This window comes from Hyperolius riggenbachi, chromosome 1 (assembly GCF_040937935.1).
Source record: "Hyperolius riggenbachi isolate aHypRig1 chromosome 1, aHypRig1.pri, whole genome shotgun sequence".
NCBI classification, from domain to species: Eukaryota; Metazoa; Chordata; class Amphibia; order Anura; family Hyperoliidae; genus Hyperolius; species Hyperolius riggenbachi.
This window is the reverse complement of record NC_090646.1, coordinates 607,977,293-608,002,303: the sequence shown is the minus strand read 5'-3', so window position 1 is coordinate 608,002,303 and position 25,011 is coordinate 607,977,293. Positions and strand designations below refer to the sequence as shown.

General features: G+C 45.4%; 2 protein-coding genes across 3 annotated transcripts in view; one reads left to right on the top strand and one right to left on the bottom strand.

Annotated features, from left to right (window-relative positions):
- Positions 1–10,953, bottom strand: part of PPWD1 (peptidylprolyl isomerase domain and WD repeat containing 1) — a 51,513-nt gene extending 40,560 nt beyond the window's left edge. Inside the window, exons 1-3 of the mRNA XM_068249840.1 lie at positions 10,640–10,953; positions 3,915–4,017; positions 2,795–2,895 (exon numbers count right to left, since the gene is read on the bottom strand). Of these exons, the coding sequence (XP_068105941.1) occupies positions 2,795–2,895; positions 3,915–4,017; positions 10,640–10,838 (403 nt within the window). The 5' untranslated portion in view covers positions 10,839–10,953. The remainder of the gene's footprint in view (positions 1–2,794; positions 2,896–3,914; positions 4,018–10,639) is intronic.
- Positions 10,654–25,011, top strand: part of CENPK (centromere protein K) — an 83,408-nt gene continuing 69,050 nt past the window's right edge. The window contains exon 1 of one of the 2 annotated variants that reach the window (XM_068249853.1): positions 10,654–11,019. In XM_068249853.1, the coding sequence (XP_068105954.1) occupies positions 11,017–11,019 (3 nt within the window). In that variant the 5' untranslated portion in view covers positions 10,654–11,016. The other variant, XM_068249862.1, reaches the window with a different exon arrangement.

Sequence of the window (25,011 nt, the reverse complement as noted above, 5' to 3'; positions counted from 1 at the left end):
CTTAACAATATCAAACACTAAACTGAGATCCAAATTATAAAACAAAAAAAAAAAACAGTTTTTCTCACCAACATGGTATTGTAGATTAAAATACAGAAATTAGATATTTACCCAAGGCGAGGGAAGCCTCTGGCGGTTATAACGTCCTCCTAGATAAACATATCCGACAAAAGCTTTTCGGATGTGTTCTTAAGTTTGTGCTCCCCGCGGTGTATGGTAAGCTGAAGCCACTCATACATAAGGAGCTCTGAGCTACCGCGCATGCCTGACCATACTTGCACAGGCGCAGTATAACCATGCTCCTGCATGAAGGGGAGCCCGGTTGTGATTTTAAAGGGAACCTAAACTGAGAAGGATATGGATTTTTCCTTTTAAAATAATACCAGTTGCTTGACTCTCCAGCTGATCCTGAGTCTCTAATACTTTTAGCCACAGCCCCTCAACAAGCATACAGATCAGGTGCTCTGACTGAAGTCAGACTGGATTAGCTGCAAACAAAGAGATCAGTAGGACTGCCAAGCAACTGGTATTGTTAAAAAGGAAACAGCCATATCCCTCTCAGTTAAGGTTCCCTTTAAAGAGGGTCCCTAGCAGTGGTCTTCAGGACGACGTGAGAAGCCTCTGGAGGATCTAAGGGTTTCCCTCTTCTTCGGCAAGTATCTTTTTTTTTTCATTAAAGGGGCACTACAGCGAAAAACTGTAAAATTTAAAATATGTGCAATCATATACGAATAAGAAGTACATTTTTTCCAGAGTAAAATGAGCCATAAATTACTTTTCTCCTATGTTGCTGTCACTTACAGTAGGTAGTAGAAATCTGACAAGTGACAGGTTTTAGACTAGTTCATCTCTATAGGGAATTCCCAGGGATATATTTATTATCAAAAGTACTTAGTGAATGGCAGTTGCTCTGTCCAACTGCCAAAAAACTATGTAGGGAGCAGGGAAGCTGGCCAGCATCATTGTTTAAAGTCTTTTTCGGGAATAGCTTTATAAAGAATAAAAGCCTTGCTGAGAATCCCCTATTAAGAGATGGACTAGTCCAAAACCTGTCACTTCTGTCAGATTTCTACTGCCTACTGTAAGTGACAGCATTATAGGAGAAAAGTAATTTATGGCTCATTTTACGCTGGAAAAAAAATGTACTACTTATTTGTATATGTTTGCACATATTTTAAATTTTACAGTTTTTCGCTGTACTGTCCCCTTAAATATGCCCTGGGTTTTCTTTAAAATGAACCAGAGACAGAGAGCAGAGTAGGTGTTTTCTCTAATGTTCCCACTGATATATATCGTAAAATACATGAGTGTGCTTCATCTCTGGTTCACTTTAAAGAGGAACTGTCACAAAAATCTTAAAATTTAAAAACACATACAAATAAGCACATTTCCTTGAGAGTAAAATGAGTGACAAATTACTTTTCTCCTATATTTCTGTCACTCACAGTAGGTAGTAGAAATCTGACATCACCGACAGGTTTTGGGCTAGTCCATTTCTTCATGGGGGATTCTCAGCATGGCATTTATTCTTTATTAAGACATTTCCCGAAAAATATTTATACAAAGATGCTGGCCAGCCTACCTGCACACTTGTTTGGCAGTTGTATGGAACAACTGCCATTCACTAAGTGCTTTTAAAAATAAAGAAAGCCCTGAGAACCCCCCCCCCCCCCATGAGAAGATGGGCTAGTCCAAAATCTGTTGGTAATGTCAGATTTCTACAACTTACTGTGACAGCAACATCGGAGAAAAGTAATTTATGGCTCATTTTACTCTTGAAGAAACATACTTCTTACTTGTATACATTAAGGATGCAGTCCGGCACCATCAATAAATGCCGGTCAGGTCCGCTCCTTATAGGGGTGGGGCCTGGCGTCACGTCATCTGGAGAAGTGTGTCCGCATTGGTCAGCGCTCATGCGGGCGGCTGTGCGGGACTCACCTCCGTGCGGCGCACAGGTAGCTGCCTCCATTGCTTTATGATCGGAGCACTAGCTTCTGCATATCAAGTAGAAGTTCCCCATAAGGTCCGCGTGGCGGACGGAAGGGGATTGGTCGCTATAATGAGACTCTGCAGAGCGGATTGGCTGATGTTTAAACCTTGGTGTATATAAACTGCAATGTCGTACATGTGAATTTAGATACTGACATTACTTGATAAAGGAGGTTTGTCCTCCGAAACGCTGTTTATATGTCAGTGTTTATTTAATAAAGTGAAAGATCATTTATTGATGGTGCCGGACTGCATCCTTACTTACTGACACTGGGACTCCAGGCTGAAAGTCCCCTGTTCCAGGCACATCACAACATTGTTCCTGTTGGTTGTGCATACAGCATCTACAGCTTTCCTTACTTGTATAAGTTTACATGTATTGTAAATTTTAAGATTTTCACGACAGAGGTCCTAAACAGAGAGTCTGCACTGGAGCAGCCATACCTAAATCCCACTGCTGGAGCAGTCATAGTCTCACTGCTACAGCAACCCCAGTCTTCTGCATTCTCCACTTCCATAGTGGGACATCCTTAAACATGGCATGCAGGGGCCATCTAAGGATTGCCAGGCTGTGCTTATGCACATCCTGTGTGCGTGGGAGTGAGCTGGGCCAGGGGGCACAAGAGGACTGGGCACTTTCATGGTACAGGTAGTGTGTAGATAAGGGTGGGGGGCATGAATAAAGATTTGTAGGGATAAATACATATTTAACTAATCGCCCCTTCATATCAAAACCCTAGCCTGCAAAACTACTGTAAACAATACACATTCATATATCACTAAAAGAGAAAAAAATCATTACTTAGATGACTGCGAAAATGTTTCACAAACTCAATTCCTTCTTCAACTTTCTTCCAGAATTTCACATGTCCATCGTGGCTAGCAGTTATGATGAAGTCTGTCCTGTTCATTAAAAAAAAAAAAAAAAAAAAAGAGAGAAAGAAGGGAAGAACAAAATAAAAGCATTCAATGAGTCTAGACCATATTTATTAAAGGGACTAAAAAGCACCTCTCATGGGCGTGCCTTTAAGACTCCGACCAGTACTGCAAAGTACTTAAATATGCATACCTTTCTGTAGCTTGTGCTCTCCTCTTTCATTCGATGCCTGAATCGCATCTACACCAAATAGTTTTCGTTCGAATTCAATTTAAAAATCACGGCTGCCATCTTGGCTGTGTTATAAATTCCAGGTCACCCCTGTCTTCTCTGTTAGAGAAGTGCATCACTTAATGAAGCAGGAAGAGGAAGTGACACGCATGGCCATTGCAAGAGGCTCCCCCAGAGGGGTCATAGCACAACTTTGTTGGAAGTAGTCTGGCTTAAAGGGAACCTTAACTGAACGGGGGGTAAAGAGTTTTACTTACCTGGGGCTATTACCAGCCCCCTGCAGCAGTCCTGTGCCCTCGGCCCCGCTCTGGAATCCTCTGGTCCCCCGCTGTCACTCAGTTTCGTTTTTGACGACTCACCAGTCGCCGGCCGCCATGCGTATTATTGGACGCATTCACCAATGCAATTAGCGCTATTGCGGACCGCAACGCGTACAAAAATACGCGTTGATGCATATCTACGCGTGCGGAATGCGGCAACGCGTATTTTTGTACGCGTTGCGGTCCGCAATAGCGCTAATTGCATTGGTGAATGCGTCCAAAAATACGCATAGCGGGCGGCGACTGGTAAGTCGTCAAAAACGAAACTAAGTGACAGCAGGGGACCAGAGGATTCCAGAGCGGCGCCGAGGGCACAGGACTGCTGCAGGGGGCTGGTAATAGCCCCAGGTAAGTGAAACTCTTTACCCCCCGTCCAGTTAAGGTTCCCTTTAAAGGCATGCCCATGAGGTGTTCGGAGTCCCTTTAACTGCAGAAGCATAATGCATAGAAGACAGGAAGCATACACTTATTCCAGTTATTCCAGCCTCACTTACTTGGTGCATACAATGTGTGTGATGACATCCCGATGCATGTAGCTGCGTTCATACATTGATGCACTTGGGAGGTTGTCCAGATAAACATGCTCAAACTCCAAAACTGGAAAGAAAAGAAAAAATTTGTATTTTAAAAGGGGAGCTAAAATAGGGGAACTCAAATCTAAACTTCTTTCTTTTAGCCTTGGTTAGAAATGTCAGCATCAACCTTCCCTCTCCTCTGCCTTGGTGCCCACTAATTAATGATCTAATCTTTTTTGTCCAATCTTACCATAAGTCTAAAGTATCCATTGAATACTCAGTTTACCCGTGTAACGAAACTTGGTAAACAGATCCCTCACTACCTGGGATGATATGTTCTGGGGGTCTTGCGTCCCCCCTGCATACCTGGGTGGAGCTACAAACTGCAAATCAGATTCCACCCATTCAAGTCAATGGGAAAATGTAAAAGGCTGCCATTCTCACAGTAATCAAGCCAGAGTCAACACACGTGGCACAGTTGGTCACTTGGTGACCAAAGTTACAAATTCAGGAAAAGTGGGCGGAGCATAAAAGAGCTAATCGAATTTCAGCCACTCATTTTCAATGGGAAAATGATAACTGCTGCTATTCTTAGACTATTAATCGCAGGGGTCTCAAACTTTGCACAGCTGGTCACTGGGTGAATGGGATTCATATTCAGGAAAGTGGGTGGAGCTTACAACAGCCAATCAAAATTCACCTATTGATTTTCAAGGGGAATATTTGCCATTCTTACACTGTTAATGGCTGGGCTGTGGAGTCGGTACAAAAATCATCCGACTCCTCCTCCATGCGCAGTAGAGCCCGGAGGACGTCCGATGACGTCAGAGCGCCGGCGTGGGACGCAGAAGTTCCGGGCCTTGGAGCGCAGAAGAGCCCGACCTGGCAGCCGGCCTGGCCAGGTCGGCCACCGGAGACCACCGGGAGCCTGCGGAGCGGCGGCGAGGGCACCTCCTGCCTGCCACGGGCTGGAGGAAGCCCAGGTAAGTGGAATTTGATTTTTATTTTTTACCCACCCTCCCTGAACCTTTCCTTTAAAACCGATGGGGCAGTGGTGGGCCTATCCCATCCATGCAGACAAAGCAAACAAAGGAAGGACTGTGGCATAAACAGTCAAACAACAATTTTATTTATACTCCACAGTAAAAATAGGCAACGCGTTTCACGGGCTCAATCCCGCTTCATCAGGCCAATCAAAAAGGAGCATACAGCTTAACAGCATCAAAACCACACTGATGCTGTTAAGCTGTATGCTCCTTTTTGATTGGCCTGATGAAGCGGGATTGAGCCCGTGAAACGCGTTGCCTATTTTTACTGTGGAGTATAAATAAAATTGTTGTTTGACAGTTGATGCCACAGTCCTTCCTTTGTTTGCTTTGTCTGCATGGATGGGATAGGCCCACCACTGCCCCATCGGTTTTAAGCTCGTTTAAGTGACTTTTATTCTATTGGCGCCTCTGGAAAGCTACATACTGTTATGGGCAGGGTTCTCAAACTTTATCCAGATAGTCACTGGGTGACTGAGATTAATATTCAGGGAAGTGGGTGGAGCCTTTAATAGCCAATGAAATTCCCCTGTTGATTTTCAAGGGGAATATTTAAATTGCTGCCATTTTTACACTGTTAATAGCAGATGCCTCAAATCTGTTACAGTTGGTCATTGGGTGACTGGGGCTCAAATACTGGAGGGGCAGAGCCACAAACAGCCAATCAAATTTGTTTAATTTCTATGGGAATAAACAATTGATTAATGCCAAAGACCCCAACGTTCCAAAACTTGGACATTGAGTGTTTGTGTGTTAGGGTTAGAAAAAGTGGGCAGAGCCAACAGCAGCCAAATACATACCCAGGCAACTACAGTGCATGCTGGCTACAGTGCTACAGTGGTACTACAGTGCATGTTGGCTCTTGTAGTGACCCTTTCACATGGCATACCTCTACCTGCGGTGCATGCTGGCTCTTGTATATGACATACCTCTACCTGCGGTGCATGCTGGCTCTTGTATATGACATACCTCTACCTGCGGTGCATGTTGGCTCTTGTAGTGACCCTTTCACATGGCATACCTCTACCTGCGGTGCATGCTGGCTCTTGTATATGACCTACCTCTACCTGCGGTGCATGCTGGCTCTTGTATATGACATACCTCTACCTGCGGTGCATGCTGGCTCTTGAATATGACATACCTCTACCTGCGGTGCATGCTGGCTCTTGAATATGACATACCTCTACCTGCGGTGCATGCTGGCTCTTGTATATGACCTACCTCTACCTGCGGTGCATGCTGGCTCTTGTAGTGACCCTTTCACATGGCATACCTCTACCTGCGGTGCATGCTGGCTCTTGTATATGACCTACCTCTACCTGCGGTGCATGTTGGCTCTTGTATATGACCTACCCCTACCTACAGTGCATGCTGGCTCTTGTATATGACCTACCCCTACCTGCGGTGCATGCTGGCTCTTGTATATGACCTACCTCTACCTGCGGTGCATGCTGGCTCTTGTAGTGACCCTTTCACATGGCATACCTCTACCTGCAGTGCATGCTGGCTCTTGTATATGACCTACCTCTACCTGCGGTGCATGCTGGCTCTTGTATATGACCTACCTCTACCTGCGGTGCATGCTGGCTCTTGTATATGACCTACCTCTACCTGCGGTGCATGCTGGCTCTTGTATATGACATACCTCTACCTGCAGTGCATGCTGGCTCTTGTAGTGACCCTTTCACATGGCATACCTCTACCTGCAGTGCATGCTGGCTCTTGTATATGACCTACCTCTACCTGCGGTGCATGCTGGCTCTTGTATATGACCTACCTCTACCTGCGGTGCATGCTGGCTCTTGTATATGACATACCTCTACCTGCAGTGCATGCTGGCTCTTGTAGTGACCCTTTCACATGGCATACCTCTACCTGCAGTGCATGCTGGCTCTTGTATATGACATACCTCTACCTGCGGTGCATGCTGGCACTTGTATATGACATACCTCTACCTGCGGTGCATGCTGGCACTTGTATATGACCTACCCCTACCTGCGGTGCATGCTGGCTCTTGTATATGACATACCTCTACCTGCAGTGCATGCTGGCTCTTGTATATGACATACCTCTACCTGCAGTGCATGCTGGCTCTTGTATATGACATACCTCTACCTGCGGTGCATGCTGGCACTTGTATATGACCTACCCCTACCTGCGGTGCATGCTGGCTCTTGTATATGACATACCTCTACCTGCAGTGCATGCTGGCACTTGTATATGACCTACCCCTACCTGCGGTGCATGCTGGCTCTTGTATATGACCTACCTCTACCTGCAGTGCATGCTGGCTCTTGTATATGACCTACCTCTACCTGCGGTGCATGCTGGCTCTTGTATATGACCTACCTCTACCTGCTGTGCATGCTGGCTCTTGTATATGACCTACCTCTACCTGCAGTGCATGCTGGCTCTTGTATATGACCTACCTCTACCTGCGGTGCATGCTGGCTCTTGTATATGACCTACCTCTACCTGCTGTGCATGCTGGCTCTTGTATATGACCTACCTCTACCTGCAGTGCATGCTGGCTCTTGTATATGACATACCTCTACCTGCGGTGCATGCTGGCTCTTGTATATGACCTACCTCTACCTGCTGTGCATGCTGGCTCTTGTATATGACCTACCTCTACCTGCAGTGCATGCTGGCTCTTGTATATGACATACCTCTACCTGCAGTGCATGCTGGCTCTTGTATATGACCTACCTCTACCTGCTGTGCATGCTGGCTCTTGTATATGACCTACCTCTACCTGCAGTGCATGCTGGCTCTTGTATATGACATACCTCTACCTGCGGTGCATGCTGGCTCTTGTATATGACCTACCTCTACCTGCAGTGCATGCTGGCTCTTGTATATGACATACCTCTACCTGCGGTGCATGCTGGCTCTTGTATATGACCTACCTCTACCTGCTGTGCATGCTGGCTCTTGTATATGACCTACCTCTACCTGCAGTGCATGCTGGCTCTTGTATATGACATACCTCTACCTGCAGTGCATGCTGGCTCTTGTATATGACCTACCTCTACCTGCTGTGCATGCTGGCTCTTGTATATGACCTACCTCTACCTGCAGTGCATGCTGGCTCTTGTATATGACATACCTCTACCTGCGGTGCATGCTGGCTCTTGTATATGACATACCTCTACCTGCAGTGCATGCTGGCTCTTGTATATGACATACCTCTACCTGCGGTGCATGCTGGCTCTTGTATATGACATACCTCTACCTGCGGTGCATGCTGGCTCTTGTATATGGCATACCTCTACCTGCAGTGCATGCTGGCACTTGTATATGACCTACCCCTACCTGCGGTGCATGCTGGCTCTTGAATATGACATACCTCTACCTGCGGTGCATGCTAGCTCTTGTATATGACATAGCTCTACCTGCTGTGCATGCTGGCTCTTGTAGTGACCCTTTCACATGGCATACCTCTACCTGCAGTGCATGCTGGCTCTTGTAGTGACCCTTTCACATGGCATACCTCTACCTGCAGTGCATGCTGGCTCTTGTATATGACATACCTCTACCTGCAGTGCATGCAAGCTCTTGTAGTGACCCTTTCACATGGCATACCTCTACCTGCAGTGCATGCTGGCTCTTGTATATGACATACCTCTACCTGCAGTGCATGCAAGCTCTTGTAGTGACCCTTTCACATGGCATACCTCTACCTGCAGTGCATGCTGGCTCTTGTATATGACCTACCCCTACCTGCGGTGCATGCTGGCTCTTGTATATGACCTACCTCTACCTGCGGTACATGCTGGCTCTTGTATATGACCTACCTCTACCTGCGGTGCATGCTGGCTCTTGTAGTCGGAGCAGTGCTTTTCACCGCTGCTAGATTTGGGCGCAGCCAGCGCCGCCATAGACTGTAATAGGAATCAGTCTATAGCGGCGCTCAGTGAGTAACGTCGGCACTGTCAGAAGACGGAGCAGAGGTTGCTTCAAAAACACAATAATTCGGCCTCCAGCAATCGCTGGAAGCCGAATTATTTCATTCCCCCACTATCCATGGCGAATAGTAATTAAATCGGCCCGGACTTGTGCAGAAGCATGATCAGCCGTATAACAGCTAGATCCTGCGCCCAAGTCTACCGGCGCCGATTTCAAATGTACTCCTTGTAGTGACCCTTTCACATGACATACCTCTACCTGTGGTGCATGCTGGCTCTTGTAGTGACCCTTTCACATGACATACCTCTACCTGCGGTGCATGCTGGCTCTTGTAGTGACCCTTTCACATGGCATACCTCTACCTGCGGTGCATGCTGGCTCTTGTAGTGACCCTTTCACATGACATACCTCTTACCTGCGGTGCATGCTGACTCTAGTAGTGACCCTATCACATGGCATACCTCTACCTGCGGTGCATGCTGACTCTAGTAGTGACCCTATCACATGGCATACCTCTACCTGCAGAGCATGCTGGCTCTGGTATATGACATACCTCTACCTGCAGTGCCTGCTGGCTCTTGCAGTTACCCTTTCACATGACATACCTCTTACCTGCGGTGCATGCTGACTCTAGTAGTGACCCTATCACATGGCATACCTCTACCTGCAGTGCATGCTGGCTCTTGTATATGACATACCTCTACCTGCGGTGCATGCTGGCTCTTGTATATGACATACCTCTACCTGCGGTGCATGCTGGCTCTTGCAGTTACCCTTTCACATGACATACCTCTACCTGCAGTGCATGCTGGCTCTTGTATATGACATACCTCTACCTGCAGTGCATGCTGGCTCTTGTATATGACATACCTCTACCTGCAGTACATGCTGGCTCTTGTATATGACATACCTCTACCTGCAGTGCATGCTGGCTCTTGTATATGACATACCTCTACCTGCAGTGCATGCTGGCTCTTGTATATGACATACCTCTACCTGCAGTGCATGCTGGCTCTTGTATATGACATACCTCTACCTGCAGTGCATGCTGGCTCTTGTATATGACATACCTCTACCTGCAGTGCATGCTGGCTCTTGTATATGACATACCTCTACCTGCGGTGCATGCTGGCTCTTGTATATGACATACCTCTACCTGCAGTGCATGCTGGCTCTTGTATATGACATACCTCTACCTGCGGTGCATGCTGGCTCTTGTATATGACATACCTCTACCTGCGGTGCATGCTGGCTCTTGTATATGACATACCTCTACCTGCAGTGCATGCTGGCTCTTGTATATGACATACCTCTACCTGCAGTACATGCTGGCTCTTGTATATGACATACCTCTACCTGCAGTGCATGCTGGCTCTTGTATATGACATACCTCTACCTGCAGTGCATGCTGGCTCTTGTATATGACATACCTCTACCTGCAGTGCATGCTGGCTCTTGTATATGACATACCTCTACCTGCAGTGCATGCTGGCTCTTGTATATGACATACCTCTACCTGCAGTGCATGCTGGCTCTTGTATATGACATACCTCTACCTGCGGTGCATGCTGGCTCTTGTATATGACATACCTCTACCTGCGGTGCATGCTGGCTCTTGTATATGACATACCTCTACCTGCAGTGCATGCTGGCTCTTGTATATGACATACCTCTACCTGCGGTGCATGCTGGCTCTTGTATATGACATACCTCTACCTGCACAGTGCCTGAACCTTTCACATGACATACCTTTCCTCTTCTTGCCCTGGGAAGCTTCTGTTGGAAGTGGTCCGACCCAGGCGTCTGCTTCTTCCTCCCCCTCCTCATCTTTCTTCTCCGGCTCCTCCCGTTTAGCCCTCTTCTCATCTTCACTGCTGGAGCTGGAGGAAGATGAAGAAGAGCTGCTACTACTATTGCTTCTCCTTGCTCGCCGCTTTCTGTCCGACATGTTGTTCAACTACGTCACAACTCTGCGACCTGCACACATGGGTGCTTGCTGATGACGTCAGACTGGTGTCTGTGCAAATCAAACCGGGCGCGCGTTATTTTTTCTGGAAGAAAGTCTGGGGAACTACAGCTGGACTGCGGAGAGATCGCGGGGCTGAGACCCCGTACCTGCTGCTGCCATGGTAACGGACTGGGGTTGCATATAGCTGCATGTTTCTCTGAAAGCTAATTGATAGTGTAATCAGCTCTTTTGGCTGCATTGTAACACTGTATTGAGAATGCTGTGACTTGCTATACTTCACTTAGCTGCTATTTCGTCCAGATCAGGGAAGAATAGTTCCAGGGGGGGTATATAGCTGCCTTTGAGTATATTCCAGTAGCATAGCTCCTATCTTCCTTTTTCTTAGGACACAGTCCCTCTTTGGGAACCAAAACCATCTGTCCCTCTTCCTCATTTTGTTTATCTTCCAGGACTGATGTACACATCTATGTAAATATATTCATTTTGTACTGGAAAATGAGTTTACATGAATTTTTAACTTTGCTCCAATCCTTTCAATTGATATGTGTCCCATTTTCAAGTGTTAATATGAAGGAGAGCTCATAATGATAGAAAGGGCCAATATGATTTGAATGACAAAGTCTCCCTCTCCCTCCATGTTTCACATAGAGTTTCACCAGCTCCTCAGGTCCACAATTTGGATCCAGTCAAAGCTCATTCACTTTAAGTTCAGAGCACTGCCCTTCCGGATTTCAGCTGCCCCTCGCACATTCAGCAAGATTATGGTGTTAGCAGCCTTCCTAATGCTGGGAATACACAGCTGGATTCTGAGCCATTAAAGTGGTCTGAATGCCAGCATTTCTACTTTGCTCTAAAACATTCCTCACAACTTGAAAGTTACTATCCCAGAAAAAAATTCTAGCAGAACATCACTGAAATGGTTAAACAAAGCACTTTGTCCTGCTACTCAGCTTCAAAACCGCATCCAAACTGTAGATAACAGTATCTATTTTTACTTGTTAAACACAAATGTATCAACACTGGAATGTAAACAAACACTCTGAGAAACTGTCTCTGCTTCAGGCAGCAAAAAAGGACGAAGTTCCGCACAAAATCCTAGGTTAGAGTCCTAACTTTATTGATACAGGTAAAAGCCGTACAGCCAAGGAGCTGACATGTTTCGGACTCGCAGGTCCTTAATCATAGAACCTACTTTCTGCTTCGAGCACACACAGAGTTCAGAATAGCTCATTATAAGGCTTTAATATATAATAAAAAGCAGTTATCATAGAAAAATAATAAAATGCAATGCCAGCTTTCAGGGCAAGAAAACACGTTGGAAACTTGAAATTTGTAAACAGACAACATAAGGTGTGCACAAAAGCAAATATGATACAGTGGTTTGCAAAAGTATTTGGCCCCCTTGAAGTTTTCCACATTTTGTCATATTACTGCCACAAACATTAATCAATTTTATTGGAATTCCACGTGAAAGATCAATACAAAGTGGTGTACACGTGAGCAGTCGAACGAAAATCATACATGATTCTAAACATTAAAAAAATAATAATACCGTAACTGCAAAGTGGGGTGTGCGTAATTATTCAGCCCCCTGAGTCAGTATCAGAATCAATTTTATTTCGCCAAGTAAGTTTGCACCTACAAGGAATTTGTCTTGGCAGTTGCTTAACAAACACAAACAAAAACAATACAAGGGCAGATAGTGTGTGTATATTACAAGTCAAGGACATAAGTATAGTGGCAGTAAGCAATGTGAGAATTGTTCATTTACAGTTCTGTGCTGATTACTATCAAGTCCTAGCAGCTCTAACGTGGTTCAGCATTAAGTATGGCTACCGCTTGCGGAAAAAAGCTGTTCCTGTGTCTAGAGGTTTTGGTAGCGATTGACCGGAATCTTACTCCTGAAGGCATGCGCTGGAAGATGGAGTGAGCTGGGTGAGAGGGGTCAGAGGCAATTTTGTTTGCTCTCTTTCTGCACCTGCTAGCGTAAAGATCCTGCAGGGAAGGTAAGCTACAGCCAATTATCCTTTCCGCTGTTCGGATGATGCGCTGCAGCCTCCCCTTTTCTAATGCTGAGCAGGAGCTGAACCATACAGTCATAGATGATGTTATGGTGGATTCAATAATTGCAGTGTAGAACTGCACCATTACATTTTTAGGTAGGCCAAACTTTTTCAGCTGCCGTAGATGGTATATCCTCTGTTGCGCTTTCTTGACAATAGTGACCATATTGTTATCCCATTTTAGACTGTGTGAGATCGTGGACCCAAGAAACTTGAATGACTCTACCTGGGTTATTGTGGATCCATTTATGGTTAAGGGGAGGTGCTGGGGGGGAGATCTCCTAAAGTCTATTATCATCTCCATGGTTTTGAGAGCGTTTAGTTCCAAGTTGTTGCTGCTGCACCAGGAGGAAAGCTGTCCCACCACATGCCTGTATGCAGATTCATCCCCGTTTTGTATGAGACCAACTACTGTTGTGTCATCTGCAAACTTCAGAACCTTAACAGATGGATCTGTGGAGATGCAGTCATTGGTGTACAGTGAGTAGAGCAGTGGGGAAAGCACACAGCCCTGGGGTGCACCAGTACTGACGGTCAGAGAGCTTGATGTGTGTTTACCAAGTCTAACACGCTGTCTCCTATCAGTTAGGAAATCGGTTATCCATTTGCAGATGGATTCAGGTATGTGTAGCTAGGGTTGCAACGGTATGAAAATTGACGGTATGATAACCGTCAAAAAAAATACCGCGGTATGACGGTATCACGGTATACGGTATTGTACAATTATTCTCATTACAAATACCCTTATAAAAATGAGACAGTCAAATTTAAACAAACTCTTCTTTATTAAACCCTTAAGGGTTAGTGTCTGACCTCCTGTCATGCTTGAAACCAACAATACAAAAAGTAAAGGTCAATCCAAAATTCACAACAGAGCAATTTGCTATTTTGCTGGCTATCATTCTTAAAGTGGACCTGAACTCTTGCATAGGACTGAAAAAACACATAGATAAATGCACCCTGTATGTATTTAGAGAGTTTAGCCTGTTTAATTCCCCCTCATTTGTGTCTAATGATGATTAAACTCTAATAATCACAAGTTGTAATCTGATCTCTCCCGTGTGTCACATGACTGCCTATGGCAAAGAGAGGGCACTAGGGCAGATAATAAGGCCATTTGAAAATGAGAAAGTACAGTATGTTATGTCTATCTGCTAAACTGTGCAGATTTATTTTAGGAATTGTATCAGGTTCAGGTATAACAAGGAAATGTTTTTTTAAAGGTTATCATGCTGTTGCATATCTTTTGGAGCACAGAGGAGAACGTTCTTCTGAGTTCAGTTCCACTTTAATTGGTTCTTAATCTTAACTTTTATTAACGTGTAATAAATTGCATGCCATGCATTGTATTATATTACAGCCAGAACCTGTCCTGAAGTCTTGTTGTGCACCATGCAATTTCCCATCAGACAGATGGGTCGACCTATAACTAGATAATTTCAGACAGATCCAATCAGATCTCCGATCGTATTCCTGAGCGATTTTCTGATCACTTAGATGATCAATGCAAATCAAACAGAAAAACGATCGGAAATCAGATCAGACCTGTCGGAAATTATCCAATTCGACCCATCTATCTGACATGAAATTGCATGGAAAACACCAAAAATACAATAATTAAAGGTCAATCCAATTGCCAACAGAGAAAGAGCAGAGCTGAGGGTAAATCTTCCCATGGAGAGTGACCCTTCCAACAGATCATGAGATTAACTAAAGTTCAATCCAAAATTGCCAACAACAGTTACAGGGCTAATTGACACTTTATGCCTGGCTGGCCCTGGGCTGGGTACCAGACTGACTGGTACTATTCAATGAGTAGTACACTATTACACACAAGAGTGGCAATGTCGCTGTCTTTTGGCATGAGGTGCCATGTACCTCGGTCAATGGCCAGCACTGCGCAGACAGCCTGTTGCTGTTCCAGGAACCTGGAGATCATCTCAAATGTAGATCCCCACCTTGTTACCACATCATGAATTAGGGCATGCTCAGGAAGTTCCAGGTCTGACTGTTTCTTTTTTAAATCTCTTTTCTTTTTCCAACTCCTAGAAAAACCCTGTACTAAATGTCGGCAGGCTCTGACAGCTGATTCTACCCTTTGCATTTTCAAGACTTTGTTAATGGCCAAATTTAAATTGTGTCCAAAACATGTGAGCCAAACACAAAGGAACTCTAAAAAGGCCTTCTTCATATTTGACGCGTTGTCTGTAGTAATTCCACACAGGCTTTCCTTTGGAAGATTCCAATCTTGGAGAATGTTGTCAAACATTTCAGAGATGTGTTCTGCAGTGTGGTCTTCTGGAAAAAAGAGAGTCTCCAAGCAATGACATATCAGTTTCCAATCTGAAGAGAGGTAGTGGACTGTAAAACTAATGAATGGTTCTCCTCCTCCACTGCTACTGGTCCACAGGTCTGTGGTGACTGCATACCACATAGCTTCCTTCAGCTGTTGTTCAACACTGGATCTCACTTCTTTGTACATGCGAGGTATTTCATTACTGGAAAAGTATGTTCTTGATGGCACCTTGTACAGTGGGATGGCCTTTTTCATCAGGTGTAGAAAGCCAGGTTTTTCCACTAATCTTAAGGGCATCATGTCCTTAGCAATGAAGTATGCCACAGCACGGTTCAAATCTTTGGCTTGTTTAGACTTGGGGTCTAATTTTGTTCCCTTTATAAATGACTGCATGACAGTTGGTTGAACAGTGCTGGAATATTCAGTCTTCTTAGCTTCATCCTACAGAAAGAAGAAACAATTACCACAAAATCACTCACTAAAATATGTATATATAATTTACATTTAAAGTAAAGCAGAGACAGAGCATCCTCATGTTTTTTACCATATTAGTGGGAAGTTGGAACATTAGAGAAAACACCTACCCTGGCCTGCTCTCTGTTTCATTATTTACTGTTCATTCAGATTGCTTCTGATCAGCCCATGAGCCCCGATAAAATCCCAGACTGAGCATTCAGTCTGGCTTTGCTATAATGACTCAGGCACAGGCAGATAATGATTCATGAGCAGCAGAGCCACAAGGGGAAGGGGGCAGGCTTAGGCTTGAAAAGACAGCACAGAAAAGAGACTCACCTATAAAAATTCCTGAACAAAGACAGACTGAACAGCGCTCAGACAGTCGGGGTCTCGGGGATTTTATCAGGGCTGATAAGAAGCAAGCTGACAGTAAATAATGAAACAGAGAGCAGGTCAGGGTGTTTTCTCTAATAATGTTGCAACTTTTCCACTGATATATGTTAAAAAAACGTAAAATACATGAGGGTGCTTCGTCTCTGGTTGCACAGGCATGCACAGGCCTAAAAGTTAAAGTACACAGCAATAATGCAGCATTAATAAAAAATTAGGCAGTGAGGAAATTGAAATGGGAATGGATGGATACATTACCTTGCTATGTTGTAGAGAGTGAGACACAGAGGGATGGTGTTCTCGGAGATGAGCAAACATGTTCGAGGTGTTTCCTCCTTTGGCAGCCACTTTTCGCCCACAATTGCGACATACTGGAAATCCGTCCTCCATGACAAAGCCACGGTCGTTTTTGGGATATCCAAAATGTTCCCATGCTGCAGATTTGACTTTTTTATTTGGTGGATGGAGCAGGATTCTTTCTGCCGTTTGCTGTGGCTCTGTTGCCTGCATGCTTTTGTGTAGCTCAATTTCCACTTCCTGCATATTACTTCTTCTGTGCATCTTAGGATCAGCATCCTGCATATTTCTTGACTCAGCTGGCTGCATCTCTGCTGCCTCAGCCTGCATGATCTGTGGCTGGTGGAAATCCTCCTCAGGTAGCATTCTGCAGTGCAATTCTCTTTTACAACTAGCTTATTGGTGGCAGTGGCAGTGGCACGAGGACTGGGAGAGATCAAATTACAACTTGTGATCTGACGAGCTTATGCACAGCACAGGTGGTAGTCAGAGATGATGACACATTGGGGATCAAATGACTTGCTTGCACTCACACAGGCTAAACTCTCTAAATACATGCAGCAGGTGCACCGTGCTGGCTCAGGCTGGCAGTGGCAGGCAGGCCCAGGCCCCAGAGTCAGACACAGTGGGGGAGGCTCTCAGGCGGCAGGCCATGAGGTCAGGTGGGGCTGGATGCATACCCTTAAGGTGGTGGTGGTGGCGAATTGGCGTTGGCGTGGCGATGCCCTTATTTTTTCCTTTAGGGTGGCTCTAGGGCGTTTCCCCCTTGCCTTATTTTGTTGCTGGCCTGGCTGGAAATATGGCTCCCTCCTGGGTCGTACAAGCTACGCAGCGGCAGTACGCAGCACTCAGACTCTGGGCGGGAAGGCAGGAGGAGGAGTACGTGCCTACGTGGTGCGTAGATGCGTGTGCGCTCCAGCCGCTAGGGGAGCAGCGTTTAAATTACATGCCGCGGTCGCGGCAGGTCGCACTCGCGTCATCATTACAGGACGCGTACGCAGCCAGCGCCTGACGTCAACCCGGAAATAGGGCAAACCGGTATTTCGGAAATGTGCACGGTACGGTTACCATGTAAATTAATACCGCGATATATCGTGAAACCGGTAAACCGCGGCAACCCTATGTGTAGCTGGGAGAGCTTGCTGTGTAGCAGAGATGGCATTATGGTATTAAATGCAGAGCTGTAATCTATAAATACAATCCTGGTGTAGGTTCCTGGGGTGTCTAGATGCTGTAGTGCATAATGCATACACATGTTCACGGCATCATCTGCGGATCTATTAGGCCTGTAGGCAAATTGCAGAGAGTCCAACAGGGGATCTGTGATAGATTTCAGATAAGCCATTAAGTTTTTCGAATGCTTTCATGACCAATGATGTCAGGGCAACAGGCCTGTAATCATTTAAACATGTAGGTTTTGAATTTTTTGGGATTGGTACAATAGTTGAGCTTTTAAAACAGGCCGGAACAATTGAGAGTTCGAGAGATGCTTTGAATATGTCTGTGAATACAGGAGCTAATTGATTGGCACAGAGTTTCAGGCATTTCGCAGAGATAGAGTCTGGCCCCATTGCTTTCCTACTGTTTTGTCTTTTGAAGAGTCTGCTTACATCTGATTGGCATATTGTTAGAGCATGCGCATCTGGGGACAGGTCAATAGATTGTGTCTGGCCTCCTGTGTTGTGTAGATGCTGAGGCACCGCAGGGGGTGGAGACGTTGGCTAGCAGGAAGAGTGTTCAGTTTGCCTGCTGCAGAGATGGAAATTATGCGAATTGACTTGGTGTGTTTGGCTTTTGTTGCTAGTGTCAAACCTGCAATAAAATGTATTCAGTTCATTTGCAAACTGCAGATTGTGTAGTGAGGGCGGAGATTTCTTCCTGTAGCTGGTAATTTCATGCAGAGATTTCCATATTGTGAACGAGTCGGCGTTTGAACATTGTTTCTCAAGTTTTTGAGAATCTGTTTTTGCGTCAGTAATGGCTCTCCTCGCAGGTGGTATTTCGCAGTTTTGTAGAGGACTTTATCGCCTGTACGATATGCCCTTTCTTTATCGAGGCGCAGTTTCCTGAGATGTGATGTAAACCAGGGTTTATCGTTATTGTACCTGGTGCACTTTTTTGTGAGGATGCAGGACTCTTCACAAAAGGTATAATATGATGTCACAGCGTCAGTGTATTCATTTAGGTCACTGGTGGATTCTTTAAATATATTCCAGTGTGTTAAATCAAAGCAGCTCTGTAGTTTTTCTACAGCTTCACTCGTCCATTTCTTAACTGTGGTCACTACTGGTTTGGCAGTTTTTAGTCTTTGGATGTATGTTGGGATAAGCTGTATAAAAGCATGATCAGAGTTCCCCAAAGCTGCCCTGCTGACAGAGTGATACGAGTCCTTAGTCGTAGTGTAACAGTGATCAAGTGTCTTACCTTCTCTAGCTGCGCTTGTGACGTGTTGCCTGTATTTGGGGAGTTCTTTGGAAAGATTAGCACTGTTGAAATCCCCTAGTATGATAAAAAAAGAATCTGGGTACTCCCTTTCCACCTCAGTGATTTGATCTGCGAGATCTTGGAGGGCAGGCTGCATATATGTTTGTGGAGGGATGTACACAGCAAAATAAATGAAGAAAACTCACGGGGTGAGTAGTAGGGTTTGCAGTTTATGAAGAGAGTTTCCAGCCCAGCCGAGCATGTCCTCTTAATAACTGTAACATCCGTGCACCACCTATCATTAATATAGAAACAGAGTCCTCCACCTTTGGTTTTGCCAGAAGTAAGTGGGTCCCGGTCAAATCTGTAGAGTGTAAATCCATTAATCTGCAGAGCGTTGTCTGGAATAAGCTCAGATAGCCAAGTCTCTGTGAAGCAAAGGGCAGCAGAGAGATGAAAGTCCTTCTTTGTTCTGATCAGTAGTTGAAGCTCGTCCAGTTTGTTATATATGGACCTGACATTTGAGAGTATGATTCCAGGTAGTGGAGAGCGCAGTCCCCTGCGTCGAAAGAGAGTCTGGATCCCGGAGCGCTTGCCTCTTCTTCTAATCCTCACTGCCTGGTTCAGCACAGTAGCTCCACTGGTTAGGATCCCCAGAAGATCAAGAGTAGTTGAAATATCCAGGGGTAGATTACATTTGTCGAAGTTCCGAATGCTCAGTAGCTGTTCACTGGTGAAGGTTATCCGGGTTGGGTTGCACAAGGCAATGTTGAAAAATAAAAATACATAAAAAGACAGAGCAAGCTGCCGAGGCTGCCATCCTCCAGGCGCCTCCTCTCCTCTCTCCACTTTGTAGAACCACCTTTTGCTGCAATTACAGCTTCCAGTCTTTTAGGGTATGTCTCTACCAGCTTTGCACATCTAGAGACTGAAATCCTTGCCCATTCTTCTTTGCAGAACAGCTCCAGCTCAGTCAGATTAGATGGACAGCGTTTGTGAACAGCAATTTTCAGATCTTGCCACAGATTCTCGATTGGATTTAGATCTGGACTTTAACTGGGCCATTCTAACACATGCAGTGTTCTCCCCAGGCTCTTTTAGCCGGGTGCTCCACCCGGCTAGTTTTGGTGACCACCCGGCTGTCATCGGCTCACCACCTCCTATGTTGTAAGCAAAATTGCTCACAGAAGCTCTGGCCTTCCATTCTTATCTCGCCCCACCTGGCTACTTTTTCATGCAGCCCAGCTGGAAAAAATTTCTGGGGAGAACACTGACATGGATATGTTTTGTTTTAAACCATTCCATTGTTGCCCTGGCTTTATGTTTAGGGTCGTTGTCCTGCTGGAAGGTGAACCTCCGCCCCAGTCTCAAGTCTTTTGCAGACTCCAAGAGGTTTTCTACCAAGATTGCACTGTATTTGGCTCCATCCATCTTTCCATCAACTCTGACCAGCTTCCCTGTCCCTGCTGAAGAGAAGCACCCCCAGAGCATGATGCTGCCACCACCATATTTGACAGTGGGGATGGTGTGTTCAGAGTGATGTGCAGTGTTAGTTTTCCGCCACACATAGCGTTTTGCATTTTGGTCTCATCTGACCAGAGCACCTTCTTCCACGTTTCCTGTGTCTCTCACATGGCTTGTGGCAAATTGCAAACAGGACTTCTTATGCTTTTCTGTTTACAATGGCTTTCTTCTTGCCACTCTTCCATAAAGGCCAACTTTGTGCAGTGCACGACTAATAGTTGTCCTATGGACAGATTCCCCCACCTGAGCTGTAGATTTCTGCAGCTCGTCCAGAGTCACCATGGGCCTCTTGACTGCATTTCTGATCAGCGCTCTCCTTGTTCGACCTGTGAGTTTAGATGGACGGCCTTGTCTTGGTAGGTTTACAGTTGTGCCATACTGCTTCCATTTCTGAATGATGCTTGAACAGTGCTCCGTGGGATGTTCGGAAATCTTTTTGTAGCCTAAGCCTGCTTTAAATTTCTCAATAACTATATCCCTGACCTGTCTGGTGTGTTCTTTGGACTTCATGGTGTTGTTGCTCCCAATATTCTCTTAGACAACCTCTGAGGCCATCACAGAGCAGCTGTATTTGTACTGACATTAGATTACACACAGGTCCACTCTATTTAGTTATTAGCACTCATCAGGCAATGTCTATGGGTAAGTGACTGCACTCAGACCAAAGGGGGCTGAATAATTACGTACACCCCACTTTGCAGTTATTTATTTGTAAAAAAAAAAATAAAAAAAATTTTTAAATCATGTATGATTTTCGTTCCGCTTCTCACCTGTACACCACTTTGTATTGGTCTTTCACATGGAATTCTAATAAAATTGATTCAGGTTTGTGGCAGTAATATGACAAAATGTGGAAAACTTCAAGGGGGCCCGAATACTTTTGCGAACCACTGTATTTAAGATGGCTCAATAGATAATTTCCGACATGTCCGATCACTGTTCGATCGTTTTGCCGCTCGATTCACCATTGAAGTTTAATTGAAAAAAAGATAAGAAAAACAAGCGGAAGATAAGAGAATCGAGCGGGCAAAACAATCAGGCGCAGGATCGAGCGCCAGAATCTACCCGTCTATTCCCAGCATAAGATCACAGTAAATCTTCAGATTGCTCTAGCAGCTTTGAAAGATTTGGGATGGATCTTAAATCAAAAGTCGGACCTAATTTTCTTCCCAGTCAAAAGTATTTTTGGGCAGTACATTAGACTCTACAATTCAGACGTTTTTTCTACCAGAGGGGAAGCTGTGCAGGCCTCATAAGTTTTGTGCAGGCCTTTGGCCAGGTCTATCAATCAAGGAGGCAATGTCTCTTCTGGGCAGAATGACAGCCAGTGGTACGTTGGTCAAGATCCAGAATTCTGCAGATACCCATCCTGTAGCAATGGGAAAGGGGATCTAAGATCCATAGACAATTGATTCTGGTTGTTATATTAGGTAAAAAAAACTTCACTAAATTTGTGGCCAAACCTAGAGAATTTGAGGAAAGGGATCCACTGGATATGCAAGGATGAAGTGGTAATAACAACGGTTGCAAGTCTCTGTGGTTGTAGTGCTGACAGAGGCTCAGCCTTAGTTCAGGGTCAGAGGAGTCCAGTGGAGAGGGGATTCTCCTTGAGCCACTGGGAGCTCTTAGCTGTATGGAAAGCAGTCAGATCAATGGAGGACATTCTGAAGGACAGACATTGTCATTCATTTGGAAAACCGAACCGCCATTACCTACTTAAATAAGCAGTGTAGTATTTGGTGTCCTCCATTGATCTCACTCATGCATCAGAATTTCCTGTGGGCATAGCAGAATCTCCTCTCCCTGAGAGCAGTCCATTTATGCAGCCAAGAAAACAGAGTAGCAGAGGTCCTCAGCCGACAAGCTCTTGTGTCAGGAAAGTGGTGTCTCAACAAAAACATGTTCAAAAAGATTTGTCAAGCTTGAGGTCTACCAACAGTGGACCTGTTTCCCAAATACAAAAACACACTTCTAACATGATTGTTCTCTCTGGAGATGATGGGACACCTTCTCACACGTCTGGTGAGAGGCTATGCATTTGCCCCCTCTAAATCTCATAGGTCGGGTCCTTCCGGAAGTAGCGCAAGACCAGGCGAGAATAATCTCAAATTCTCCAGATTGGCCAAAGGGAGCCTGGTATGCACATCTATTAAAGCTAATAATAGTTCAGCCCTGGACTCTTCCAATGAAAGCCTGGAATTTGAGAGGAGAACTGTAAGGGATAGCAGAGATTCTGCCACGGAGACAGGCAGCATGGCGGCTGTCTCCGCGTATCAGCCGGCGGCCTCTGCCGCGCAGTTTCATGCTGGTGATCTTCCTGGTCCTTCCATTGCACATAGATTGAGAGCTACGCGCGCGCGCCAGGCGACAGGACCTTTATGCGAATAGAAGGGGAGTCAGCTGATCTGCCAAGTCAGCTGACTCCAAACAGTACTTCGGATTGGCTGAGTGGCTGGGGCGGCGCTGCGGAGCAACTTAGTATATATAGTACCAGACTGTCAGTTGCTCCGTGTCTGCTGTTGAAAATGCTTAAGTGTGAGCGCTCAGACCTTAGTCAGATCCCAAAGTGTGCTAGAACCAGCCGGAGCTGGGGATCCACACTTAGGCTGGACTAGACCCGGTTGCAGGACGGACACTGCAGTCCGGATCAGGGGAAGTACCCACCGTACTGCAAACTGATGAAAGTGCATCAGTTTTGCATCAGTTTTGTATCAGTTTCCGTTCAGGTTTTTCCCTGACAGAAAACGTCTCTATCATTAGGAAGGAGTGGGAGGATTTTTTGGGCCAATCATAAAGCTCAGGCTATCCGTTTTCACATCCGTTTTTTGCCTGTGGAGCTGGAGATGCGTTTTCTCATTGCTTTCACTACCCCTGCGTGTATCCGTTGTCCTGATCCGTTGCGTGAAAATGCAGCAGGTCCGGACCTTCCGTTCAGGTTTTGAAAACGGATCCCCGCAAACGCAGACGGATCCGTTTTTTACTTGGGTGAGGCTGGCTGCTATTTTAAACATTAGTATCCGGGACTCCGTTTTTCATCAGGTTTGAAAAACGCAGCCACGGATACGTTTCCGGACCTAGTGTGGACCAGCTCTTAGCCAGATTCTGTTGATAGCTTAAAGTACTAATTACATTGTATTATCTGTTATGCCCTGCTTTCGTTGACTATTCTACTGCTTGCTGACTCTGTACCTCTGCCTATCTGATTCACGTTGCCGACCCTGCCTGAACACAACTCTGAATCAGCCTTCTGTCTTTGTACCTTATCTGTCCGTACGTTGCCTACTCTGCTTGTCTGACCTCTCTATCCTCGCCAGTGGACCTAGCCACTGGTGAGGGATCTGTAGCAGTCACCTGCTCCTCAGGTGAAGCTTTATTGTAGTACTGTCTGTAATACCTGCTCCTCAGGTATCCAATAGCTGTAGTATAGTCTTAAATCACCTGCTCCTCAGGTGATCACCTTTTGCAGCTTTACCGGTGGCACCTGCTCCTCAGGTGTCCACTGGCTACAGTACTGTCTGAATCACCGGCTTCGCAGGTGATCAACCTTGCAGCATTACCAATAGCTACTGCTCCTCAGGTGCTCTTTAACTATTGTACAGCCGGACTCGCCTGCTCCTCAGGTGATCCTTGGCTGCAGTATTGTCTGTTGTCACCCGCTCCTCGGGAGACTTTATCTTCCTCATTACTGTTGCACCAAACACAATCTCACATTGGTAGTCCTGTGTCTGGCTATACTAGCATTATTGGTGATTCTGCAGATCACCACATAATCAGGTATAGCGTCTGTATTATTGGTGATACTGCAGATCACCAATAATCAGAAAATCTGTTTAGCTGACACCAATCATTACAAGAACCCTTTTAAATCTAGGTCTCTCAGATAAAGTAATTGGAACTACGTCCCTGCCATAAGCCGCTTACCTCAGTTATTTATCACAGGGTATGGAAGGGTTTTTGCAAATTTAATCAATACTCCGGAATTTGATTGTGAAACCTTCTATCCCAAACATTGTTGACTTTTTGTAGGCTGGCCTAGAAAAGGACCTAAAGCTTAGCGTGCTTAAAGAGACCCCAAGGCAGATTTTCTAAATCTTTAAAGGGGTTCTGTGGATCTTTAAAAAAAAAAAAAAAAAAACTTACCTGAGGCTTCTACCGGCCCCCTGCAGCTGTCCTGTCCCGCGCCATCCTCTGCGATCCTCTGTTCTTTGCCGCCAGTTACCGTCCTATTATTCATCTAACTAGAGGAATGCAACTCTCCTGCGCATCCCTAGCTCCCACTCGCATCTCCGGGAGTTTACTGCGCAGGCATTTCTGACATTGTCAGATCTATCATGATTAACTGCATGCTTGTTTCTGGTGTGATTCAGACACTACTGCAGTCAAACAGACCAGCAGGGCTGCCAGATAACTGATATTGTTTAAAAGGAAAAAAGTATGGCAGCCTCCATATTCTTCTCATTACAGTTGTCCTTTGAAAGGGGGAAGAGAGGAAGGGAAAAAAAAAATCTTAATAGCGTTATGTTTTGGCACATCATTTGCTTCTTGGCTATGATGTTCTGTTTTGTTCCGTTTCTAATCAATATGTTTCTATACTATATAATATGTTTGCAGTAAACCGTAATGACACCTCTTTGCACGAGACAGTAGTATTTCCTCTGTTCTACTAATCATGTTGTGAATTCATGTTATAACTGTGGAGCTT